Source organism: Aspergillus pseudotamarii, assembly GCF_009193445.1.
Source record: "Aspergillus pseudotamarii strain CBS 117625 unplaced genomic scaffold BDV38scaffold_26, whole genome shotgun sequence".
Classification (NCBI taxonomy): domain Eukaryota; kingdom Fungi; phylum Ascomycota; class Eurotiomycetes; order Eurotiales; family Aspergillaceae; genus Aspergillus; species Aspergillus pseudotamarii.
The window spans coordinates 361,664-378,493 of NW_022475040.1; the positions used below are offsets into that span (position 1 = coordinate 361,664).

Consider the following 16,830-nt stretch of genomic DNA (forward strand, 5'->3'; position numbering starts at 1 on the left):
GGATTACACTGATATAAGGTGCGCTTACTACATGCTGTGCTCACTCCCTGCACACAGTGGTTCGTTCCGTTATCTTCTCAGACTCTCGGTCAATTCTTTTTCATGGAGGTCTTACGGTAGCTATGCCCATAATTAAATCTGTCTCGGATGTCCTGGAGCGCGGAAAAATGCCCCATGTTGGTATCAATATCAGAGTTTATCCTTGGGATGAACGATGAAATCAGTTCCATCCTTGTTAGCCTGGTGTACCTCCGCTTTCTTAACTCGAAAGTCATAGTTTTCTCTCACTGCTGGACAATTCAGGAAATGCTGAGGTAAACCAGCCTCCAAAAAAGTTCGGTAATAGGCTTCTCTGCTGGGAGGATGTAGATCCCAAATTGTCTCCATACGTCTCCAATCATCCGCCTTGCCCTCCTCCCAGTGATAAGTGCAAGCCTGGCAGTAGGTACCTGGCTCCAATTTCTGTGTTCGGTAGTCCCAGTATGGGAATGCGACTGTTGCCTGCATTCTCCATGAAGGTCCCTCGTCTACGACCAGGGATGTAGGTGCAGACCGCCGTCTAGGGTGTCCGGCATGGATCCTTCGACGCTGTTTCCTTTTCCATTGTTGAGCCCGACGTTGATAATTTTCTTCGCGTCTCCTTAGGCGGCCCTTATATACCCGCTTCATCTCCTTAACACTTCCATGAATCTGCATCCCCAGGGCTTTTGCTTGAGTAATATCCGCCAAGCGGTATCGGGGCGGTTCAATGTTGTAGACATTTGGGAGTGAGTTAATATCTCTCTGTTTCAGTCCGAAGTGCAAGCAAATATCAGCTGCTCGCGCCAATTCGTATTCTGGTCGAAGGTAACTACATTTGTAGCATGAGCGCGTGAGTGTAGGTAAGTAAAGAAAGGGTCCAAAATGGGGACATGTCCGGCACCATGGATGGCAGAACTCTGCAAAAAGCCATTTTATAGAGAAATATGCAGAGCATTTGACCGCGTCGATGATACAGAGCGTGTGTGAGGCATGGGCCTTCCATAAGGAGTACGCCGGTAGTGATTCCACTGTCTTCCTCGCGTGTCCACTTGACGCAGCGTCCCTATGCTGCGTATGTCGAGATTGAGAAGTATCAAGTGCAGTATTTCGACTGGAAGTTGATAGACCAAAGGCGTGGGCTTTGCACTGGGCGTTTTGATCTTATTCGGTGCAGCTTTGTATAACTTGTAACTGCCATCACTCAGACGGAACTGTAGGACATCACAAGGGCGGCTTCTTGCACCGATATGCTGTACTTGAAGCCATGTTGGAAGAGAAAAGGGCAGAGGAATGAGATTTGGGACGCTTATTAGATATCTTTGCGGCTTTGATAATGTGTATTATTTCTTTACCACCTTTGAACTGAAGGCAGCCCGTTGATGGATGAACCAGATGGAAGGTAAGATCAAGCCAAAAGATCCACCTTGGTCTCCTCCTTTTTTTCTGATATCCCTTACATTTTTCCATACTACTTACTATGATCACGAATACGTCTTCAAAGTAGAAAACCGGAACTATGACCCGATGTGGGACACCATTTCTCGCGTCATACTAACCAAGCCAGACCAGAATTATCGAAAATCATGACGGATAGAATAAATCAATGAATAGATACACTTGCATGTTCGATTTTTAAACATATCAAACCAAGAACATTCTCTTGAGACCGCCAAGCACGAAACGTGAATGATGAAAGGACCTCGCTGCCTTTTCATGCATGCTTCGCTTCGCTCCGCATAAACAAACAACCTGCCCATAATTAAATGGAAGTGGAGTGAATCCACTTTCCTCTGACCGCCTTTTGGCTCGACCCTCACCGACCAGACACAATCACGGGGAGCGACAACGGAGGACATGCTAACGTCGCTTCTTCTTCTTCTTCATCTCTGCATCTTAATTTTCGACCTTGACGGCAAAACCCAGGGCCTGAATACCAGCATGGCTTCAATCCCTACCTGAATCTCGAAACGAGACACCACGTTGTTGCTCAGCTGCTCGCCAATCACCCCATGTCTGCTCTGATCGCTCATTTCAATGGTGTCTCCCCTTCTCTCATCTCTCGCCCCTAAACAAGACGAGTTTCCTCGAGTTTCGGTCGACTCGGATGATGATCGCAAGTCCTGCAACTTTCCGATACCTCGACTGGAAAGTTCTGTCCTTGCCGGAATGATGGACGGGTTACACAACGGGTCCGGCAAGCAGCAGGACACGGACGTTTTTGCGGGGTCCTCACGTTCAGAGAGTGTATCACCGAGCACCGGACAGAGGCAAACGGAGGCAGTAGCAAAAACTAAAGATCAGGAGAAAATGTCCCGAAGATCCCGACAGCTCCAACCGTCGCCGATGAATCTGCTAGATGAAGGCTTCGAAGTTCCGGTTGTCTCTGCAGAACCACACCAAAATGACTCTCAGAGCAATGGACACAGCACTGGCCATCACCGATCTCCAAGTCAGCGAACTACGAACCGCGACCAGAAAAACGTACAGTATTCCTCACCACCTGATCAGGCCTTTGGCATGCTCTTTGAGCATTCTCAGGGACCTGATGTTGTCAACGGTACTACGTCACATAGGACTTCTTTAGTGGATATCATCGATGGACCCGAGGTTGCGACTGTTCTTAACCAGTGGTCTGGAGAGGCCTCTCCAGTCAGGAACCAGGATAAGGATCGAGAGGGGGTTCCGAAACTATCTCCCGTCAAGATACAAGAGCTCACGTCCTCGCCTCAGTCGATTCCTTATCGCGCTGCGGATAGCGAACAAAGTCGCAGGGTTGTTTCTGACCAAACGCATGCTCCAAACTCACAAACGAATTTGACGGACGATGTAAGGTTAATACCCGATCATGCCACGAAATCCCGCACAAACAAAGAATTCACTCTTGATGGAGGCTTGGCGAGACCACCCACGTCGTCTACTCGACATCGCTCACAAAGCTCACGGGCTGTTTCTACCCCAACCTCTGCTCGGCGACAAACGCTACCTAGTAACGAGCGCCTTGCACAAACGTGGGCATCCCGGTCGAAGCAGGAACGTCCCAGCATAGGTCGGGAATCAGACTCTAAGCACATGAATTCTACACCACAAATGGCCGATTCTGCACTACCTTCACCCATACCGCCGTCTATTCCCCTCCCTCCTTTATCTGTTCCGACCTACCTGCAATTAGAACTTGCATCGGGCCGACCCTCCCCCTTGTACATTCATCCCTCAGCCGCCAGCGACTTCCCGTATGAGTCCTCTCGCGTAAAGCTTGAGCGGCTGATGAATTTTTTTATGCTTCCACCAGTGCTAGAGCAGGTCTTGTGGTTTGGGATACTGGCTTGCTTAGACTCGTGGCTTTATTCCTTTACCATACTTCCTCTTCGCTTTGTGAAAGCTTTGTATATTTTGCTAGAATCCTGGATGGTCAATCTGGGCGTCGAGTTTCGGTTCATGTCCGGCTTTATCATTAAAGGCGTGGGAAGAGTATGGCGAAGGCGCAACAAGGTGTCTGGGGACGGAACACACGAGCAGCGCCTGGCTTCAGAAGCTGAAGGCCGGCCGCGACAAGAGTCAGCTGGGACTGAACGAGATGCCAAAACGAAAACAACGGAGGCGCGCAGGCGGTGCCGCTCCGATATACATCACAAGTATCAACACCGTCGACAAAAGTCCATTCCGTCCGCACTGCTTCCTGACGACAAGGCAGATATTCTCAAAGGTCTACTAATGATCGCCACATGCGTGGTTCTCATGTACTTTGACGCGAGCCGGATGTATCACTGGATCCGAGGACAGGCCGCCATAAAGCTTTACGTGATATACAACGTGTTGGAAATCAGCGACCGGCTATTTGCAGCCATCGGACAGGATGTGCTGGAGTGTCTTTTCTCGCGTGAGGCCTTGGAACGCCGGCCGAACGGACGAAGTAAAGTCTTCCGGCCCTTCGGGCTCTTCCTGTTGGCGTTGGCCTACACGGTGGTACATGCCACGGCGCTTTTTTATCAGGTCATGACGCTGAATGTGGCTGTCAATTCATACTCAAATGCTTTGCTCTCTTTGCTACTGTCGAATCAGTTTGTCGAGATTAAATCAACTGTCTTTAAGAAATTCGAGAAAGAAAACTTGTTTCAGTTGACTTGCGCAGACGTGGTGGAGCGCTTTCAGCTTTGGCTTATGCTCATCATCATTGCTTCGCGCAATATCGTGGAGACGGGCGCATTCAACTTCATTGGCAACCTGGGCTCCAGTTTTAGCAGCCAGTCGACGAGCACCAATAGCACACCGTTATCAACGCCACCACGAACGATGTCGTCGATCCTACCGCAATCGTTCACGATTGTGCCTTCATCCATCATTGCGTCCTTCAGTCATGTGAATTCGTTTCTCCCCACTCTCGCCCAGGTCCTCGGGCCTTTTCTGGTCGTATTGGGGTCCGAGATGCTTGTTGACTGGCTCAAACACGCATACATAGGCAAATTCAATAACACACGTCCCGCCATCTACAAGCGTTTCCTGGACGTTTTGACAAAAGACTATTATACGAATGCCTTTGGAGATCAGAATCTAACCCGTCGGTTGGGACTGCCGGTCATCCCGTTGTCATGTCTATTCTTTCGGGTTTCTGTCCAAACGTATCAGATGTTCCTGGCCGCTTTGCTGCCGCAACACCCCTCATCTACGGCTGTGGAGTCGACATCGTTATCTTCAATCTACAGCCACTATGTCCCCGCTCCACTCCCGTCCCCACCGCCGCTGACGCTGCGGACGATCGTGCCAGCATCTGCGGCCCATTTGAACACCTTTTTCAGGCAGCTCCTAGCGAATACTATGCCATCCCCAGCGCAATCCGTGTACATCTTCACCGTCGTTCTCATTCTGACGGGATATGTGGTGTTACTGATCGTGAAACTGCTACTGGGAATGGTGTTGTTGGCTTATGCTCGCTCCCGCTATCGAGCGATGAAACAGCGGGAGACGGAACAATCGTCTCATGAGAACGGTGGCCCACCCCGCGCACGAGAATATGCGGTAGAGGGCAGTCGTCGGTTTGGCGGGTGGGGGGTGGTAGAAGTCAATGACGACCACCGACGGTGGATCTACACGGATGATCCTGAGGCACTACGACGGCTGAAGGCCAAAGAAGAAAAGGAGAAGAATTCCAAGGAGGAGCTGAATATGGACCATGTTCGACGGTATGAGATGGTGGCCAAGAGGATCTGGTGATTCGATAATGACCTTGTAATTTTTTACTTTTGTACCTTAGATTACGTGTAGATACCTAATCATATTGTAGAATAAGTGTGTGTGTGTGTGTGTGTGTGTGTGTGCACGCGTTGTTGTTGTTGGACTGCGAGTATGTAATGGAGGATGCATGTCTGCAAGTGAACGTGGCTCCAGTCCGTTGGGCCGGAACGACAGCATGAAAAAGGAAATTGTCATTCAAACTTCGAGACGAAGTGGAGCCTTTTACACTTAAACCTGAACCTCGGGAATTTTCTACTACTACTTTTTTTTTTTGTTTTTTCACTGCCGTGCTGACTCCACCAGTAGCTCGCTCCATCTTTGGGACTAACGAACCTGAATTTTTTCGAAGTTCCTCATCGTGCCGCTCGTTTCTCAGGAAGACGAAATAAATCAATGAAATATGTGAATGGGTATATACTCCTTCCTCTTCTCTTTCCCTTTTCCTCCTGACGTACTCATGGAATCGCTAAGCTAGGATGGACAACAAGCATGAAACCCATCAGAGCACAAGGCAACCCCATGCAACATTGCCTGATTGCTGTCCTAGTCTGAATCATGTTCAATCCCCGAATCCCGAAGGAAGGACGGCCCAGTACCTTGGCAGCAAGCAATGGCCTCCCCACTCGCTCTTCTAGCGTTGGCTGTGGAAACTCAGCCCACGAGCCGGAAAGCCACGCTACTGTCAGTGGATCCCTCGTGCCAAATAGTGTTTCCTTTAGTACGCATTCCGAGACCTTGGGTCAACGGTTGGAGTGGTCTTAGTCCACTTACTCAGGATCATCTTAGTCTAGGCTTCGAAAATAGAGTCAGGGGGCCTTTTTCTCCCCCTTCGTTACCCTTTTGAGGGTTGTGCATGGCTATTGACGTTTTTGGCCTGCCTTACCCATGGCTTGACATGTGGAGAATGCAGGGGATGGTCATGACGTTATATGTAGGAATTGGCCCCGGTATCTTTGAGTGTGAGCACAGTCGTTTCTTTCCCTCGGATTTTAGCTAGTCATTCATGATGGTGGGCTTCGTGCACACTTTGTTGTTAAGGCTTTGGCATCGACTTAGGAAGACCCTGGCCTGTAAGGGCTCGGTCTCTCCAGATGACGAGGTGTACCTGCTTAATCGCAGTCCCAAAGAATCTGCCAGGTAGGTAGTTCATAACTCAGCTGCCTGCCTCATCCTTATTGGTGAAAGCTAATGGCACAGGCTCAATGCCCAACATAACTTTCTCGTCGACTTAATTGGTGGTCGATGCATTCATCCTGCCATCCCTGTAGAGGATATCACGACTATAGCAGACGTTGCAACGGGGACCGGGTAAGCGTGCCCAGTGCTCCCCCTTTTTCTTTCTTCGGCTTCCCAAAAAAAAAAGTACAAGGGCGTGCTAACAGACCCAAGGATATGGCTCTCGTCCCTCATCACGGCCCTTAAAACACATCCTACCAATCGTCTCTATCTCCATGGCTTCGATATCTCCTCCGCCCAATACCCATTCTACAAGGATATTGCACCCACTCATGAACTTCACCTCTCCACTTATGATATGCGCAACCGGTTTCCCCCAGAGCATAGAGGCCGATATGATTTAGTACATCTTCGGCTTCTCGTCGGTGCCCTTAAAGAAGAAGATTATCCTCAGTCGATGCGTAACATATATGAGCTTCTCAGTGCGTTCCTTCCCTTTTCCATATCCTAAACATGCTAAACATACTAACGGGTACACACAGAACCAGGAGGCTACCTCCAATGGGATGACTGCGACACGACTGCGTTCTCCACCGCCGAATCATCGCCTGATCCATTCATTCTCCGCATGCAGGAGACTGTCGCGTCAGCAGCGGTGAACCTAGGGCTATGTCCGACGGCGCCGGTGCTGATCGAGAAGCTAGCCAAACTAGTGGGTTTCGAGGATGTATCCCGGCAGTCTTATAATACCATTGATAAGCCGTATCTGCATAATTCCGCACGGGCATGGCTGGTCCAGGTCTTGCGGTCATTGCTACCGAAGTCGATGCTAGGGACCGGAGAGGCAACGGACGAGAAAGATGCCGTGGAACGGACCGAGCGGTTAGTAGAAGAGCTGGAGAGTCGCTGTCAGAATGTTTTGCCGGTGGTGAATCTGCATGTTGTTCTTGGAAGGAAGCCTTTGAAAGGTTGATTTTGAGCGTTGCATTGACGATGATACGAGTTGCATACTGGGTCAGATATGGTTGGACTCCTTGGTTGTTCTTTCTATCCTGTGTTACTAATATATGCAGCGGTTAATAACTAATGTATAAGACTGATGTATATACGATTGAATCACATAATGCTGACGATTCTTCACGACATCATGACATCCTACATTTTCATGACCTTTCTCGCTACACAATTACTTATATCGTTTCCTCTTCTCACCACCCCGCAGATCTACCATACCAATGATGCATCTTGGTTGAACCATTTCTAGCACTGGAATCAGCTGCACCTCTCGAACGTTTAAGATACGTTCTCCTTTTTCACCCTCTATACCCTACCATCACTACCTACCATGGTTATCAAATCCACTGCACCGACCCCCTCAATCACGGCCACATCACACCAGCCTACAATGGAGTCCTCCAGGACATCCTCCATCTTCATCCTCTAATACCATCCCCACCCCCCTCAGACTCCTCCAGAACCAGGCTACCTCAATCCTACAGACAGCCTCACCCACCACGTCCCACACTCACTTATACCCCACAACACCACCCATCCGATTAACAGCCACAGAACAATCAACCTGGCACACACCCTTCTGGTCCAACATTAACAACTACCTCACGACCTTAACCTGGACATTGTGGAAATGAACCAGGTGATAGGGCCACATCCTCTCTCCCAATGCTATTCCCCTCCCAGAGATGGACATCGGGGCTTTCATCCGTGACGGGGATCCCCTGGGACTATCGAAGCACTTAAGGATTTGTTGGTCGTGCCAGGTTGTGAAGTGGAGCATCACCTGGGACGCGATTTGGAGGTGGTTTTTAATGTGGTGAGTGGGCTGCAGGAGGGGTTTTTTAAAGTTGGGGAGGTCAGGGTTTTTGAGTATTCCTATGAATTTGGATGGGGCTTCTGTTGGAAGGATGGACTATCGATTCTCTGAGAGGGCTGAGGCAGTAGGGAGAGTTGTGTTACTGACGGTGGGGTAGATGAGGCTGAGGAGGGAGATGGTGAAGAAGGCGGAAAGGAAGAACTTGAGGAGAAAAGAGATCCTGATGACGATGACGATGCTGACAAAGATAGTGAGGGTGAGGCAGTAGACGACCGGGAAGACAGTGAAGAGGACGATGAAGAGGAGGAAGAGGAGGCGGATAATAATTCCGACAGCGTTACTCTCACTAACGGAGATGATGTGGAATGCTACGACGGTGAGGTGGTCAGCGCTTCTGAGGAATGCGATAGCTTGACGACAGAGGAAAAGACGTGGTTCAGGAAAATGAATCTCTCATGGAGACCTCAGCCAACGACAACAGCATAAATGATGCTGGATAACATTTGGAACGATGGCATAGGGTTGGGTGGTCTGGACACATTGTTCAGTTACATGTCCGGCCTCATCCCCTACTTCGATTGCTCTTGTCCTAGCGTATCTTTTTCTTGCTCAATACTAATCGAATCATAATACATCTTGTTTACTATACTTTCTGGAAAAGATTATGGCATAGACTGATGTAAAAGTAGCTCTACTCTGGGTTGATATCCAATGTGAAAGAAAAGAAGAATAACGTAAAGATGATGTCTAACGTTTTTTGGCAATGAAGTTATCTGGCTCTGAGTCAATAAATTGTGGTGGAACGTTCGTGTGATATCCTCTAGTAGTCTACTCACTTCTACTCTTCATAATAAACTGCAGGGCGCTTCATTGAGGATGGTTTTCTTTCTAGTCAATCCTACAAAAAGATCCGAGGGCTATTTTCCGTCCTTATCAAATGAACATTCAATTTAATTATACCCTCACCAATGTTGAAAAGAAATTGAGGAATACAAGATCGTTTCGCCAATTTGCAGCTAAAAGTGACGTCGACTTTGGCTCCATTAAGTATTATGCTCTAACTCTGCTTATCCCACCCAAAACACCTCTTCGTGGATCACTTCCGTTCCCTCTCCGGTAGGCGCGAAAACACATAGCTGAAGATCTCCCGGCTCTTGTACAAGTTCTGCACGCGCAGTCTCTCATTGTACAAGTGCGCATTATCACTCGCCTGCCCGCAGGGAAGATTGGCTGCCGGCGCCGAGAATTCCTTCTCTAGGAAACGGATTGTCGGAATAGATCCTCCCTCACGGATATATATAGGACGGACGCCAGACGGCCCGGGTACCGGTTCGGGAGGGGGAGGCGTTTCTCCCTGAGGCGCTGGAGATGTTTCTCTGGTGGAACCACCCGACACAACTGCGGGGCTGGATTTGCTAGTCAGTGTCGATGATGTGGGTACACCCACGCTGAGAGAGCTGCGTTGGCGCGTCTCTGCCTTCCTTGCTGAAGATGTGGTCGATGACATGATAATACGATCAATATGGGAAGCAAGACTATCCGAAGAATCTTTCCGAGTAAGTCGAGGACCTGGCTGCTTGGACAGCTTGCTGACCGTTCGGTCTTGTTGGTTTCGCTGAACTGGGGGATATTGATGTTTCTGGTCCTGCGTGTCTGGCGTCCAGGCTGCTGTGATAGCCTCCGCAAGAGTCTCGAACATCTCGTTGTCCGGATCACCTAACCAGGGATCGGACTTACCCGTGATCTCAACCGTCAGGTCGTTTTGCGATTCTAGGAGATCAAATTGCTCCTGTGCATACATGGTCAAACTTGCTGCAACATCGTCTGCTTCCTGGTTGGGCACTAAACGGATAGATACACTGGCTTTCGCCCGGCGTGAGATGGTTGTTGTCGTGCTCTTGCTATTGCCCGGCACCTCGATGGAGTGGATGGTAAGGGCTGGCTCCCTCCACCGATGCATAAGTGAGTCAATCAAGGCATCGCGGTCGGTAATCTCGGGGTGTTGCTGCAGAAGAATCTGCGCGATCTCCGCATATCGCTGCTTCTCGGCCTCGGGGAGAGGCAAGACGCGGTCCCGGAAGTCGGGGAGATTAATGCGGCCTTTAGGTCCCACCAGAGTGCCGATCAGCAAGGTAAGGTCCTTCAGCGGTTCATCCAACAATGCGCTTCCATCAATACCGCTATGAAGGTCGGGGTGGTCGCTGGTTACAATTAGGTTTGCATGGACGACACCACGTTGTCCATAGGTCAAACATGGGTTGTAGTCATCCAGCCAGTAACTGTTGGCAAGTAGGATGTAGTCCACCGAACCAATCTGCTCCTTGTGTCGTCGAACAGTTTCATGGAAGCCCTGGGAGCCCGATTCTTCCTCACCTTCGATGAGGAAAGCAATATTGCATCGGAGCGCCTTTTGGCGTGCAAGATCTGCAGCCGCGTATAAAGCAGCCAAGATGGGGCCCTTGTTGTCGGATACACCGCGGCCGTATAGGAAACCATCCATCGAAGTAAGCTGGTAGGGATCTGTTTTCCACTTGGTAAGGTTGGCATCGGCCCCGACGACATCGTAGTGGCCGTAGAACAAAATAGTTTTGTCAATCTTCTCCGAGGAAGTTGCATTGAACCGTGCGTAGACAATCGGGTTCGTGTCTTTTCCGGTGGTGAGAAGTTTCGTCTTGGCTCTCAGGTAAATGCAGTGTCTTCGTAGAAACGCTGCACCTTGATTGCATTCACCCGCAAATTTGGGGCTAGCTGAAACAGTCTTGAAAGCGACAAACTTGGCAAGGCAGTTAACCATTTCATCTGTATATCGTTAACAACAATGCTTATTCAGGATCGCATCATCCCTTACCGTTGTTGATTGGAGGTAATTCATTCTGCTTTAGGGACACGTCTGTCAGATCCCAGATACCAACAGTGTTGTCGTTTCCTCCTGAAGCATAAATAAATCGGTCTTTGTGCCGACCAGCGGCCGACGCGAGCATTGTTCCCTCATGAGCGGTCCAGCTGCCAACCTCCTCAAATCGAGAGTTAAATTTCTAATTGAGAAACAGGTTAGCTACGGTTTCTGGAGTATTGGATAGAAAGTTAGTACCTTAACGATACCATTTGAGTCACCACACACGGCCACTCCATGGATAATATCAACCGCCCACAGATCGCCGGTGTGTCTAGTGATGCGTTTAACGAGCTGATGAGAATCTAGGTTCCAGATGTTTAATGCGCCACCTGCGAGGCCACAGTACAGAAATGACCCGTCGACCGCGATAGAGAGTACTGGGTCACCATTTTGCAGCTTTGCCATTTGGGATGGCGCCGCGTTGGATTTGTCTTGATCCAGACGCCAAAGTTTGACAACGCCATCTCCAGCACCGGTGATAAGTACTTCCTCAGAAGGTGCCGACTCAACCAGCCCTCGCACGAGGAGCATCGTGTATACATAACCATGGTGGGAAAATATCCTGTGGTGATCACGCTTAAAGGTGAGAACTTGACCACCCTGGGTGACCGAATGGCTTCCGTCCGCTCCCGCGTCCGGCCTCGGGGCACGAGTGCCATCAGGGCCCCGAGAATCAAAAAACCTATGGGTCCTTCTCGAAAGGTGAGCCGCTGACAATTGTGTGGCAGCCGCATCAGCTTGTGAGATATCACACCACTGGGCCACGTCAGAAGGCTCATTCAAGCGAAGTCAGATGAGAACTTACCTGGATACTGGTGTTCTGGCCAGCGCAGTAGATAGTCTTCAAGCTTGGCGAGTAGGCAACTGCGAAAATATCACCTACATCATGGTGGGAGTGAATCGAGTATAAGCGATCAAAGGTCCTCGTCGACCACACCTATGCATGTTAAGCCTCACTCTGCATAAATCGCGTTAAAGGGTAAATTACATTGACGACTGAATCTCCGCCGCTAGAGAAAAGCAACTCTTTGTCCTCGGAGAGATGAAGATCTAGAACGCTTTCCTGGTGAGCATGCACAGAAAGCACGAGCTCGTATGTCTGGAGGGACCATGCCTATCGGACGTAAGCCAATTAGAGTTGCAATGGAGTAAGGAAAAATCGTTCCACCACATACTACAATGTCTCCACCCTGGAGACCAGCAAACACGCAGTCATCGTCTAAGACTAGTGCTAGGACAGACCGACTGGCCTGAACACGGTGGCCGATGCCACATTCAATCATCGCATTGGGGTTATTCGTTTCATCGTCGGTGAGGTGCGTAGTTAAAGAACGCGGATCAGATTCCCAGGTCTTGGTCTGTTCATCAATTTCGGACGTGCTATCCGATTCATGTAGTACTGTGTGGTCCATCGCTGACACGCAATGGCCGAAGAAGTCTCAGCCAATGTATTCTATTCGGATATCAACTGATCAACGGAGTGGTTCCACGTGACACTCTTGCAACCACTCTTCCTTTGTATAAGCCAGTACTATTGGAGGATATACGGCAAAGAGAGAAACGGATATACAAAATTTGCAGATTTTTAGTACATCAAAGTGGAAAAGATTATTGCATGGGAAAGCAGAAAGGAAGTTGAGTCAATTGTCCCAAAATGGTAAGGTCTTGGGACTGGAGCAAATGTCGTGATTTCAATGGCGGTGATGTATGGCAAATGCGCAGAAGTGTGGCGGTGCACCAGGGAACAACAACACCGTCAAGCAACAACTTATTACCTACCTTTTCTCTCGCGGAATGGATATCTGCCACAACACTCCTGCCTGCGGTCGGTCAACACGTTAAAACTTTCTTCAATTCTCTGAGCCATCATTCGTCTCTATTTCTACCCCGAAACTTACATCCACCCTGGAAAAGGATAGCAAATCCGTGGATCCATACGGGAAAATAAACTGACCTGGGTTCCCAGAGTAAACGAGCTATTAATGCGTCATTCTTGCTTGAAGACATGGTTCAAAAACCATCAGTGAGATGTGCGGTACAGGGTACGAAGAAATTTAATGGTCGAGGAAGTTCGAAAGGGTGGCATACTGGCCCTATATGTGAGATAACGGGGTCCCTATTGAAACCGGGCACGGTTGCGATCAGTGGGAAGCTGCAGATTAATCTTCAAGGGCATGGAATCGATCCGTCAGTGTGGTCCACAGAATTCGACTAAGAGTGAGTCTGATTCGAGCCCCTGAACATCATTGCGCAGCATTGATCGGGTTACGCTGCATATTGCGGGTTGGCTGTACGACCTTCTGGGCAGCTATCTAATGGTCTCATTATCAGTAGCACCACCAATCTTTGTGGAGTCATATCGTACAGCCCTTCTCCTTGGATCCGATTTGATGTTCTATATAAAAACCGTGATGCGTCAGTCCGGGTACATGGCAAATATTTGCAGCCCAGAATTGTAGACCTGCGTATGGTACGGTATGGTACTATCTCCCTGTGGGTGTGGCGGTACATCACCAGCCACAGTGGCGGTGATGGCCTTGACCAATCACACCAGCCAGCATCACCGCCATTCCTTTGAAGTTTCGGACATGTGCCTTCCATGTCATGGGGTTTTTCTCTTCCCCTGACTAGGCTCGTTTCTATTCTAGTTGAATGAACTGGATGGATTCTTTCCGAAGGGAAAATAGGATGCGTCATCGCCGAGCAAACACTCGGACACCGTACTATTTGCCTCATTATCAGGTACAGACAACGAAAACATTGTCTTCCCCTCTCCTTCTACCCAACGGATCTCCATGAGGCGATTGGCACCCCACAAGGACACCAATAGGGCTGTCAGGGTGTGCGGTGACAGCAAACACTGACCCCACCGATTGGTCGCGGCATAATCTATACGAACAGCCATTCACAGTCTATTTCCCCAAGGCATTTTCCCCAAAATCGGCTGCCTTGTTACTGAGCGTCATCGACACCCAACCGTAAACGCTTTTGGCGGTGTTTAATCCTGTTCGTTGCTTCGTGCCCATTTTAGGCGCCTGAGTCGCTATCTCGTCCTTTTTCAACCCACCCAGCCCCCTCATTTTTTCCCCTCTACCAATTTTTCCCTTCCAATTATTTGACTTATCAGAACACCTCCTTCGTGGCCTTTTTCTCCGATGCAAAGCGATTCCGTGTCGTGTGGTCGTTTGACTTTCCAATATACTTGTTAACTCTCCGGAAATCGCCGTCTGATTGTACATATCCCTGACCACAGCCTAGCGGAAACTGTTTCCATCAGGCAACAGCTCTTCGTTCATAGAAATTTCGCCATCGCATTCTTTATTATATGAACTCATCATTCAGCCCTGCTGCTTTTCGTTTGTTTCCTTACCGGGCCTAGAACGATAATTTTCTTTCTCAAAGTTTAAAAGATCGGGTCGATTCTCCACCCAGTGGGCTTAGTTTCGATATTTATATACTCGATTACATTACCCTGTACACCGCTCGTCTCGGGGCTATTCGCTTATCACTTTATAAGCGATCGCTTATCAGCATCCTTTAGGACTTTTGATGTGGACGGATCAACATCGCGATTGACTAGGAAGTCGGTCGTGACCTCGACATTGATCATCATTTCAACCACTAAGCAGTGGTATACTGCTCATCAATTATAATGGCCCCGTTCGGCGAGACCGTTGCCGTGATTGATAAGTCCGGCAAGGTAGTGAGTACGGTAGGTGTCATGCCCCCCGCGGTTCATACGACATTTGCTAACAGCTTTCTCTGGCAGAGCAAACAATTGTTTGGTGTTTTCAGTCACGCCAAGAATGCATATAGCGCCCGCAAGGCCCAGTTCCAATCAGAGCGGAATGCTATCATCGCCGAAAGAGAAGCTCTGAGGGCTATACAAAATTATACCATTGACGATGCGCCCTCCGTCGCCTCTTCGCGCAGAAGTCGTTCGCGACATCATTCTGGCCGCAGTCACCATGCTCGGCAGTACTACGATGACGACTATGAATATGAGCAAGACCGCGGTTCCGTTGCGTCGCGCCCGGACTCTTACTATAACCGACCGCAGGACCTGGTCCGTCGGCACACTCATCATGATATCGTCACGCGGGGTCCCGAAGCTCGGCCAACAACTAGTCGCTCAAAGTCTGATGCACAAATCGACATGGACCTGGCGTACGGCGACTATAATCCTCACTCATTGACCAAGGCTCCGCCACAACAAACCCAACTTCAGAAGATTGAGGACCCGGAACTGAGCGGTCTAGTAAACCGCGCACAGTGGCTCATAGAGGAAGCTAACTGTGTGCACCACAGTGCCACAACCACGATTGCTCATCTTCAAAAGAATCCCGATGCCATGGCTGCAGTTGCACTCACTCTAGCCGAGATTAGTAACATTGCCTCGAAGATGGCCCCGGCCGCTCTTTCGTCACTCAAATCGGCAGCCCCTGCTGTTTTCGCACTGCTTGCCAGCCCGCAGTTTCTCATCGCCGCCGGTGTTGGCCTCACTGCGACAATTGTCATGTTTGGTGGTTACAAAATCATCAAGCATATGTCCGGCAATGGTAACGAAGTCAGTCGAGGACCAGATCGCGGCCCCGGCCCTAGACCGAGTGAGTCCGTTGGTATGGATGACATGGTAGAGATCAACACCGAATGCCTTAGCGGTGTTGAAATGTGGCGACGAGGTGTCGCCGATGCAGCTGATGAAAGTATCGGCACCTCTGTCGAGGGTGAATTCATCACCCCAACTGCTGCTATGATGTCCGGCGTCGATGTTACCACTGCACGCATGATGCGGGATCCTCGTTTCAAGTTCGATGACGAAGAATCGAGGGCATCGTCTCACCGGTCTCATCGTTCACGCCCCCCAAGATCTCGCGCGCCTACCCGAGTGGACGAAAGGCCAGAGTCTTACGTGGCTTCCAAGGCACCGACTAAGTCCTTCTTCGGTATTCCATCGAAAGCGCCATCTAGGGCCCCATCTAAGGCGCCGTCGAGAGCCCCAAGCAAGGCACCATCGAAGGCACCCTCCCGAGCTCCATCTAGGGCTCCTTCCAGAGCTCCGTCGAAGGCGGACTCCCGCCATTCACATCACTCTCACCACTCAGACCGGGACGCGCAACCCAAAGAGAAGAAGAAGCGATCCAGCAGGTTGCGCCTTATGTTTACGGCTTGAACTTGAAATATCCCATTTTATATCTCCCAACGACAGCATATGACCGCTATTGTATACGCCACTGTACATATTTTACTTGATTCCCTTATGACAAATCATTAGCAAAGACCAGCACATGACCGACGGATACCAGTACGAAGTTATTTTACGGTCGACCTTTTCGTTCTCATCATTTCCTTTCTATCTCTCCTAGTTCTCTTATGCCGGACCAAGTCCGGGACTACCTGTTATATAGTGATTGCATCATACGGCGTTGGAATGATACTCTATAAGTTCAACCACACTCTAGATCGGAGGGTATTTGTTTCTCTTCGATAGATTCTCCTATCTGGACATACACAGATTGCATGTCGATACATCACCAAAAGTTTTTCGAAATAGTTCAAACAAACAAGTCAAAACGAGAATATCCCATTATTCTGTATATCTCCAATAGTCCATAGAAGATAGCCCTATGAGTACCCCTTTAAATAAACCAGGTACAACAATCAGGTAAAACAATCA

At 49.4% G+C, this 16,830-nt stretch overlaps 6 protein-coding genes across 6 annotated transcripts; 3 read left to right on the forward strand and 3 right to left on the reverse strand.

Moving 5' to 3' along the window:
* Positions 1–916: 916 nt before the first annotated feature.
* Positions 917–1,496, reverse strand: BDV38DRAFT_246634 (uncharacterized protein). Its single transcript, XM_032054571.1, has one exon. It carries the CDS (start codon positions 1,486–1,488, stop codon positions 1,243–1,245), a length of 246 nt encoding a protein of 81 aa, XP_031913719.1. The 5' UTR covers positions 1,489–1,496; the 3' UTR covers positions 917–1,242.
* Positions 1,497–1,966: 470 nt separating this feature from the next.
* On the forward strand, positions 1,967–5,257 carry BDV38DRAFT_86107 (TAPT1 family protein). The gene has a single exon (XM_032064058.1). The coding sequence runs from the start codon at positions 2,056–2,058 to the stop codon at positions 5,227–5,229; it is 3,174 nt and encodes a 1,057-aa protein (XP_031913720.1). The 5' UTR covers positions 1,967–2,055; the 3' UTR covers positions 5,230–5,257.
* A 999-nt stretch (positions 5,258–6,256) lies between these two features.
* Positions 6,257–8,743, forward strand: BDV38DRAFT_282904 (putative LaeA-like methyltransferase; the record flags this gene model as incomplete). Its single annotated transcript, XM_032059910.1, has 5 exons — positions 6,257–6,387; positions 6,448–6,558; positions 6,640–6,908; positions 6,969–7,394; positions 8,415–8,743. The coding sequence occupies 5 exons, from the start codon at positions 6,257–6,259 to the stop codon at positions 8,741–8,743; spliced, it is 1,266 nt and encodes a 421-aa protein (XP_031913721.1).
* Positions 8,744–8,907: 164 nt separating this feature from the next.
* On the reverse strand, positions 8,908–12,924 carry BDV38DRAFT_86195 (glutamine amidotransferase subunit DUG2). Its single transcript, XM_032064060.1, has 6 exons — positions 12,329–12,924; positions 12,142–12,267; positions 11,959–12,090; positions 11,349–11,909; positions 11,106–11,292; positions 8,908–11,056 (listed from the first exon to the last, which is right to left on the reverse strand). Exons 1-6 carry the CDS (start codon positions 12,563–12,565, stop codon positions 9,354–9,356), a joined length of 2,946 nt encoding a protein of 981 aa, XP_031913722.1. The 5' UTR covers positions 12,566–12,924; the 3' UTR covers positions 8,908–9,353.
* On the reverse strand, positions 12,925–13,977 carry BDV38DRAFT_86194 (uncharacterized protein). The gene is made up of 2 exons (XM_032064059.1): positions 13,108–13,977; positions 12,925–12,973 (listed from the first exon to the last, which is right to left on the reverse strand). The coding sequence occupies exon 1, from the start codon at positions 13,887–13,889 to the stop codon at positions 13,419–13,421; it is 471 nt and encodes a 156-aa protein (XP_031913723.1). The 5' UTR covers positions 13,890–13,977; the 3' UTR covers positions 12,925–12,973; positions 13,108–13,418.
* An 828-nt stretch (positions 13,978–14,805) lies between these two features.
* On the forward strand, positions 14,806–16,326 carry BDV38DRAFT_282906 (uncharacterized protein; the record flags this gene model as incomplete). Its single annotated transcript, XM_032059911.1, has 2 exons — positions 14,806–14,865; positions 14,923–16,326. 2 exons carry the CDS (start codon positions 14,806–14,808, stop codon positions 16,324–16,326), a joined length of 1,464 nt encoding a protein of 487 aa, XP_031913724.1.
* Between the last annotated feature and the right edge of the window lie 504 nt (positions 16,327–16,830).